Source organism: Hyaena hyaena, unplaced genomic scaffold, assembly GCF_003009895.1.
Source record: "Hyaena hyaena isolate Hyena2069 unplaced genomic scaffold, ASM300989v1 scaffold_102, whole genome shotgun sequence".
Taxonomy (NCBI): Eukaryota; Metazoa; Chordata; class Mammalia; order Carnivora; family Hyaenidae; genus Hyaena; species Hyaena hyaena.
Window position 1 is genome coordinate 715,764 of NW_024080734.1, and position 9,137 is coordinate 724,900.

The 9,137-nt window shown below is 40.2% G+C and overlaps 1 protein-coding gene across 1 annotated transcript; it reads left to right on the forward strand.

Annotated features, from left to right (window-relative positions):
- The first annotated feature begins 428 nt into the window (after window positions 1-428).
- On the forward strand, window positions 429-8,361 carry CUNH5orf58 (chromosome unknown C5orf58 homolog). The gene is made up of 4 exons (XM_039235729.1): window positions 429-483; window positions 1,825-1,897; window positions 2,902-2,995; window positions 8,073-8,361. The coding sequence occupies exons 3-4, from the start codon at window positions 2,902-2,904 to the stop codon at window positions 8,222-8,224; spliced, it is 246 nt and encodes an 81-aa protein (XP_039091660.1). The 5' UTR covers window positions 429-483; window positions 1,825-1,897; the 3' UTR covers window positions 8,225-8,361.
- The last annotated feature ends 776 nt before the right edge of the window (window positions 8,362-9,137 follow it).

Sequence of the window (9,137 nt, forward strand, 5' to 3'; positions counted from 1 at the left end):
ATAAATAAATAAAATATTAAAAAAAAAAAGAAAACTAGAAGGCAGTTATTATTACCTCCACATGATAGATAAGGACAGTGGGACTCTAAATGATTAAAGTGCTTACCAGCACGTCTCTACCTAAACACACTGTTGGCATTAGTTTCAAACCTGAGCAGTTTTGGTCTAGAGTCTGGCCTTAATCACACTCTTGTACTGTAAAAATTAAATGCAGATTAAGGGCTGGGAAGCATCTAGCACAGTGCCTGGCACACAGGAAGCAAAATGGCAGTGCCTTTTCCACTCTCCCTCTCAGCCCACGGGTCAGTGCCAGTCACTTCCAGTCTCACATCCAGAACTTTCTGCGCCAGGGCCTTGTCTGGAACTACAACTCCCAGGATGCACCAGCCAGAGAAGCTGGCCAATCAGGAAGCACATTCCCACCATTCGCTTTCAGCTCCGCCCCACCTGCCGTCAGAACTTTGGTGAGGGTTGGCCGGCCAGGTGGGTGTAGACAGAGCTGGTTTGTGGGCAAAACGAGGTTCCTGGGTCTCAAATAATCCTAATGAGGTTTGGGGTGGGGAGAGGTGGAGGCTGTTGAAATTTCCAGGCTGCTTCAGGCCTCGTCGTCATCGTCAAAGCAGCCAGGCCCTAAGGGCCCGAGGCTCCTTACAGACCTGGGTTGGATCCAGAATGGGCTGATGGTTGTGTGGATTCAGGCGGTGCGGGTGGTCGTCCCCAGGCCAGGGTCACGCTGAGTGGGTTTTACGTGGTACTGGTCCGGTTTGGGAGCAGAAGGGTTGTGGAAACTTCGAGGCTTTCCTCAGTCACAGTGGCGGTTGGGCGGGCCAGCGGCACCCTGCAGCTCCTCAGGGTGGAGGTTGGGATGAGGAGGAGGGCTTGTCCTTTAGGACAGAAGCTGTGGCGGTGTAATCCCGCGTCAGGTTGAGGGCCGCCTGGTTGGAGGTTAGTGCCTTTGCTGGCATTAGTGTCTATGGTATCTTGGCCTCTGAGTCCCCTGTTCCCTCTGTCCCTAAGGCCGGCTCACCACTTGTCACTTCTGGGGAGTGCCCTTTGACCGCCCTCTCCTTTTTCTGAGCAATGGCCTAACCCATCTCCCCAGTCCGGCGGGCTCCAGCCCCAGCTCTACCTCCTGACCCCACCCATCCAGGGGCACGCGAGGGTGCTGGAAAACCAGACCTCGCTGGCGGGAAGATCAACTTTCCTGGGCATGCCTCTATCCACTTAGTTTCTACTTGCCCATTGGTTTTTTAATTTTTATTTTTTAAACCATTCTAAATTTAAAAACTTGTTTTAATGTTCATTTTTAAGTTTTGAGAGAGGAACAGACAGAGAATGAGCAGGAGAGGGGCAGAGAGAGAGGAAGACACGATCCAAAGCAGGCTCCGGGCTCTGAGTTGTCAGCTCAGAGCCCAGTGAGGGCTCCAACTCACCGAGGGTGAGATCATGACCTCAAGAGAGGTCGGATGCTTAACCAACTGAGCCACCCAAGCGCCCCCTTTCTTCATTTTTAAAATTCTTTAATTCTAGCATCTCCACTTCCTTCCTCCCTTTTCCCTTCCTTCCCCTTCCCTTCCCTATATTTCCCTTCCCTTCCTTTCCTTCCCTTTCCTTTCTTTCTTTTTTCCCTACCTTCCCTTCCTTCCCTTCCCTCTCTTTCCTTCCCCTTCCCATAATCTTTTCCCTTGGAACATAAATCTTTTTTTGCTATACCCAACCAAGTAAGACAGCTATCATTCCCTTTTTGGTTTGTAGGGTTTCATAGGTGGAGGCAAAGTATATTTTATTCATTGCTTGGAAAACAAAATTTTTATTTCTTTGTAGTGGCTCTGAAGTGAGTGAAATAGGATAAATTCCTGGACTCGGAAGAAAGCAGAGGCAAGAAATTGACTTAAAGGTTAGTTTATTTTCATTATTGTGGATAAGCAGCCTGACTCGTAATTGCCCACCTTTCACATTGCTGGAGTTGTGCGTGCTAATTGTGGGTTATTATTTCAAGTCATTTTGAGAGATTTGAATGGTTAAGATTAGTTTCTAGTAAACCTGTTTTTGTATTTGTATCTGACACAATTGGTTAAAACATATGTATTCTACATACAGCATTATAACCTGTTGATTTACACATTTCAATTAGCCAGAATTTTTTAAAAGTCTATTGCCCTAATTCCCAAAGCTAACATAACAGTGGCCATTTTACCATCTTCTTAGTTTATGAATTATACTTGAATCTTACTTTGAGTTTTACTGTGGACCATGTCCTTCAAAAATAAGTTAGAAAAATACACTGCCTTACATAAACAAAGTTGGGGAAGATTTTATATGACTGTTTAATTATAAGATAGTTTATAAGTGCTGAGGCTTTCTGAACAGGGGACATCTGCATTTCTTTTGTAAGGGTCCCATCACGTTATCTGGTGTCATTAAAGAAGAAAGCTCACCCTATGAATCTTAGCTGGAAATGTCCTTGTTTGGAAAATATAAACAAGTTGATGCCTTACTATGTTAGAATTCTAACCATTATATTGACATTCACAATTCTTTCAGTTCTGAAATAACAGATTTTCCTTTTATTTATTTTTTAAAAAATTTTTAAATGTTTTATTTATTTCTGAGAGAGAGACAGAGACAGAGACAGCATGAGCAGGGGAGGGTCAGAGAGAGAGGAAGATACAGAATCTGAAACAGGCTCCAGGCTCTGAGCTGGCTATCAGCACAGAGCCTGACACAGGGCTCGAACCCACGGACCGTGAGGTCATGACCTGAGCCGAAGTCAGACGCTTAACAGACTGAGCCACCCAGGCGCCCCAGATTTTCATTTTAGAAATACTGAAAATTTAAGTGTTTTCGAAGTGCACATAGATGGCTTCTGATTTATTAATCTTGTTTGTCTTTTAAAATCAGATGTTTAAGAATAATGTTACTGACCATAAGCTGAACATGGAAGCCATAATTAAAAACATTAACACGATTTCTTTGGAGTTGAAGAAGATGCAAGGTAAGTGTGGAATCACTAAATTAAAATGTTTGCATGCCATAGTTATAAAACCACCAGTAGAGCCAAATTGTGCTTCTGCTGGGATATAACTGAATTTTGCCTACTAATTAGGATTTCTCTGTTTCTTCAGCAATGTTTACACTGTAATATGAACCAGATCTCTAAAGAAAAATTATGTTTGAGAATTTTCCGGGGAGTTAGCAGACTTGAATTCCCATCCCTGACACTAACAAGCTTATGCTGTTGTCTAACTAACCCCCTCTAAATTTATTTCCCTTCCTTCCCTTCAATATACTATTGCACAGTGTTGTCACATTCTGCAACATTCAGTGTCCCTATCCACTAAGCTTTCTAAGCCCCTAAGGTTCCTTCCAAATTAAAAATTATAAGTTTGTTTGATTCTGCGAGTTACGGGTTCTTTGTTGTAAACAGATTCATCGAGTAGGATTAGACCTTACAGTTCATGATGTTTAGTCATTCATCTCACAGACATACCCTTATTTTACTCCAGACATGTAAACTTTCCATGATTGAATATTTCTAGGGACAGTCTACCCCTGACCAAATATTTCCTATGCTGGAGAACTCCCTATCTCACCAGTCAGTCTCTTTCTGTTTAGACAGCTCCTCCTTATGGACTAGCTGAAATCTGTTCCCCTCTTCCTTTCATTCACTGGTCCTATTTCTAAAGGGAAAACTTCAGTGAATATGTGGGTATTCTTGTTAGGACAACTCTTGGATATCTGAAGATACCTTCTGTGTAACTGGCACTTACAGGGAATTCAGCTACAAATAACAAAATACCAACTTAATGTGGCATATACAGTAAGGAAATAAGAGGACTCAGGGTAGGACAGCCCAGAATTAATTCAGAATTTTAAAAGCTGCTGCCTGTACCAGGCTCTTTCCATTTTTTCTGCTCTGTTATGTTCACTCTGTGTATCACTCATAGTCATTACCTGCAGGTGGGGCCATCTGCAGACACTCTATCTGCCACTTCCCTATAAACGCCTTTTCCCAGATCCCTCCAGCATGTTTTCACTATCCTTTCGTGGCCAGATTTGTGTCAAAGGCATATGCTTGCACCAGCCACAGTCAAGGGGAATGGGACTGCCAAGACCAGTTTGGACCAGTCAGAACTTACTGTTGGAGCTGGGGAGAGGATCACCTCAAATGGAATCAAGTTGTGCCACCAAGAAGAGGAAAATGGTTGTTAGTTAGGCACCAAACAGTGCATGTCGAGTATGTTTTTCCTGCGTGTCCTTCCTAGGGCAGCATTTCCCAGACTTTGATCTGTGAACCTTGCTGTTTCAAGAGATATTAATAGGTGGTGTGCAGTAAGAACAGAGTTCATGTTCTTCTAGTCAGATAATTTGGGAAGTGCTTTATGCTGTATGTTTCTCTCAAAAATTCATAGTACAAAGGCACTGAGGCATCTGATCTAAAGAAATCTGGTTATCTTTGCTTAATTTATCATCTCCCAAAACCAATCTCAATGATAAAAAGAAGAATTTTCTTTCTAAAATGTGAGTCATTAGCTCACTATTGCCCCAGAGTAAAGTCCCGACCTCCTAGAATGGACTATAAGATCTCTTGAGATCACGCCCCTGTCTGCCTCTCCAGTATCTTATCATTCTTTTATCCCAGCATATTCTTTGCTACAGCCGTGCTGAACTATTTGCAAATCTACATAGTTCTCTTTTTTCATGTCTGTACCATAACAGATGTATCTTCTGAAATGCCCACTGCTATACCCCCATCTTCACCCCACCAGGTTAACTGCTACTTATTAGTCAAGGTTACTTACACTGGAAAAACTTTTTTAAGCAAACGTGTTATCTCTCCTGCCTTTTCATATTACCTATCACACTCTGTTATAATTGCATGTTTACTTACTTTTCCTATCCCTGCTCAACAGTAAGCTCCTTAAGGGTATTCCTAGCAGTTAACACAGTGCCTTGATATAATAGGTTCTTGGAAATGTTTATTAAATAAATAATTGTTTTCTGGATGTTTGCACTCATTTAACACAGAGAAGCTTTAGATTCCTCTTAAACTTGATTATCTAGCCTTTCTAGTTTGGGGATTATTCTTTTGTGAAGTAAGATAGAACTTGTCAGTATGATGGTTGTGTTCCTGAGAAGCTGTGGGGTAGGTCAGGCAGTTAGGATATAGGGACTTGTGGAGCTAGAGTAAATGGGACACTGGTAAACATGGAAGAGCAAATGAACCACATTCCTTTTAGCCACACTTCCTTCTCTAAATAAATAATGTCAGTAGCTGACATATAACATTTGCCATAATCCAGATACCTTTCCAGAGCTCTATATAAACAGATTCAATTGTCATTACAACTTGTGAGGTAGGAAATACTACCATTGGCACTTATAAATACAGAAACAGATATAGAGAGGTTAACTAACTTCCCCAAGGTCATACAACTAGTCACTAGTAAACTTGAGATTTAAATTTAAAGTGATTTTAAAGAGATGGAAATCCACAAGGCAAAGAGCTCTCAAAAAAAGTTAATAGTGAAATAGAAAGCAAGTTAAGTAAACAAAAGTCTGAACCCTAATGTCCAAAAATTTGAACCATGAGCTGGCTGGGTAAAGCCAATGAATAATCCCAAAGACTCAATATGTGGTGGCACCAGAATCCTCTGGAAGCTGGGGTAAAAGTGGAGCTCAGGGCAGGAAGACTGGTTAAATGTTTAAGAAGTTGTAGACCCTTAAGTACTCTTCCCCTCTGTGTGTAACTAGGCACCTGTTCCTTTTCTAGGACAGAACTTGAGGCTTAGTCCCTGAGACACTCTCTGGCCTGGGGCTCCTAGCCACAAGTTGAAGGGTGCTGTACTGAAAACAAGGGTGTTAGGACAAAGTTTACATATTGAATTATAAGACCCCCAGCTTTCTTTTCCCACTTGGCTACAAACATTGGCAACCAGATTTATGCACTCAAGAAGATTTTTCTTTCAGGAATCTCACCAGTCTAAGAGAATTAAAAAAAAAAACAAAAAAAAAAAACCCACCTAAATATACTGATAGCAGATGTTCCCCTCAACAAAATACCCAGCCAGCTCACCCCCCAATATAGCCTACACAGAGTTTCCAGTAGTCTTTAGTGCCATGGTCTTAAATATGAGCAGATAGCTCTGATGGAGTACGTATTTGATGAAAGCATAATATGAAAGGTAGAGACAAAGTCAGTACATCAATTCGGTCAAGGATGAAGACACAGAAATCATGAAATGATATGAAAACTCCCAAGAAACTGTCAATAGCTAAAGAGAAGTAAGAGAAGATACTATGTCCATGAAACAGGAATATGATGTTATAAAAAAAAGTTTAGAGAAGGGAATTCTTGGAAATTAAAGATGCAATAATAGAAATAAACTGTAGAAAGGCTGAGAGATAAAATGAAGACAATCACCTAGAGTATAGAGCAAAAAAATAGAGATGGAAAGTTTTAGGGAGAAAAAATTTTAAGATCAGTCAAGGAAGTTCAACATTTGGTGAATAGCAGTGTTAGAAAGAAAGAACACAGACAATGCATGGGGAGGAATTCATTAAAGAAATAATCTGAGAAAAATGTAAAGAGCTGAAGGGGAGGAGTTTCTAAAATGAAAGAGCCCGACACACTGGTTGAAAGTAGACCCCCAAGGCACAATACTGTGAAATTTTATTCTGGGAAAACAAAAAGATCCTTGAAGTTTCTAAAGAGAAACAATAATTAAGAATTAAAATCACGAAAATTCTCATAGCAACACTGGAAGCCAGAAGAAGATGTGGCAAGGCCTTTGAAAATCTGAGGAAACATGATTTCTAATCTAGATTTCTGTAGTCACTCGATCTATTAAGCATGAGGTAGAAAGAGAAATGTTCACACTGTTTCCCACCTGCAGGACGTTACTGAGGTCCTATTCCAGCAAACAAGGTAGCAGACCAAAAAGAGACAGAAATGAGATTCTGGGAAAAGGATATTCCACACAAGGGAGGGGTGAAAGGAATTTCTGGGTTAGTGGTGAACGGAGTTCCCAGATGCTTGCTGTTCAGAGGTCCGAGAGAGCAGTCAGTCCACACTAGAGTAGATCAGAAGGCTGTAGGAGAGGAGCAACTTTTCCACAGTCAGACAGCTAAGGCATCTGGCTATGTCAAAAGAAGATCTGCCCAACCAGGGAAGATTTGGAATATATTTATGATAATTAAGCAGTGAAAAAGAAAATTATCAACCGTGATTGGGTGGTACTGTGCAGGAAGGGAAATGTACTGCAAAGCTCAGCTGTGAAGCATATTTATAATAATCAAAAAATTTTAACCTTTAAATTTTGAGCTAGCAAAAATTATATTCTTAAGTACTCTCTAGGGGAGTCGGGGTCAATGAAAAGAGCTATATCTTAACCTGTAGTCAGAAGCAGATAGATAAAGCTACAATTGAAAAAATAAAATACACACGTCATTTAGAGATACGGAGGTAAATACCAGCCTACCCCCAAACAAAGCCAGAAGACACTAAACACAGACACACACCAAACAACAAAAGCAAGGAAAACAGTATAGGTGGGGAAAAAAAGTTAAAAGTGTTTGCCTCTCGCAGATAGGAACTGCTATTTTTTGTAACATGCCTTATAGATCTATTTGATTCTCTATACATACAGAACATAAAAAGAGTAAGTTAAAAAAAAGCATAAATCAAATTTGTATAACTCAAATTGCAGTTTAGTAAGATAGTATACAAGTTGAACTAAAGAGCCTGCTAGCTAATTTTTATGTCTTGCTTATTTTATAGTACATAAATTTGACCTTAAGTCATGATGGGGCACACTTGGTTGTTGTCTGATCAATAATCACTTAGGAGAAAACTTAAGAATTAGAAATAGCTACTAAAAGTAATAATAGGGGTCCCTGGATGGCTCAGTCGGTAGAGCATGCAACTTTTGATCTTGGGGTTGTGGGTTTGAGCCCCATGTTGAATGTAGAGATTACTTAAAAATAAAATCTTTTAAAAAAATAGTGATAATAGTTGTCTCTGGTATATATGTGCTCCAAGATAGTATCTTCTATTATTTTGTTTTACATAGAACTCTCCCAGTTGCTACTTTGTGACCTTACTTTACATTTTAATCATCCTGTGAAGACAGATGACTTAGAGGAAACAGAAGGAAGGCCCCTCCTCTTTGATGAATCTAAGATATCAGATGTATCCTTTGTTTCTAACAGTTTTTCTGTCTGATTTCTTTTTGTTTGTTGTGTATGTATAACTGTATTTATGGTGGAATTAACACATATCTGGGAGAATGGAGTTTACTAATATATTCAATATGATAAAAAAGAAAATAAAAATATGAGTTGTAAATAATCATTTAATATTCTTGAAGGCTGTTTTATCATTTTACTGTTTCAAGGAACGACTGTTGCACTAGTGACAAGAATATGGCATAGGAAATTGGCCATGGGCATTGCTTATCCTTCATTTTATGCTTGAGTTTGGCTCACTTTGAAAGAGAGTTAGCCAAATTGTAAGTAGATGGAAACAGAGTTTGTATTAATCAGATCTCTCCTGGTAACAAATATCAAAAACAACTCAAGCCAGCTGAAGCATTTATTGGGTCATGTGGTTTGGAAGTCCATGGTTGAAATAGACTTCAGGGACTCTACTAAGTTATCACATGTCTGTAGCCTGGTTCTATTTCTGTGCGTGGACCTTATCCTCTTCTCTTATAGGCGGGTCTCCTACACATGGCAGGGAGAAGAGGGTAGAGGCCGGGCAGCTGACCTGATTCACCATCAAATAGTTGCTTTAAAGTCTACTACCTCCCTCGTTTTAGAGATTGTCAAACATAAAGGATAGCATACAGTAAAGCAGCACACAGAGTCAGTTCCCACTGTCTGCTATCCTCACCACCCAGCATCTTGTTTAACACAGAATAGGCTCTAAATAAATGCTTGTTGAAATCCTGTTGAGTAAACTTGTAAATGAATGCAGATTTTTCAGCTTTAGACCTCCCAAGCTCTGGACCCTAAACCGAGAACTCTCAGTTTGTAAGGAGGAAGCTTGATGAAGAAACATTCTCATCACTGGATGAAAGTCTTCACATACTTGTTATCTTAGCAAACCATCAGTTTTAACCAGGCGACTTCTAAGC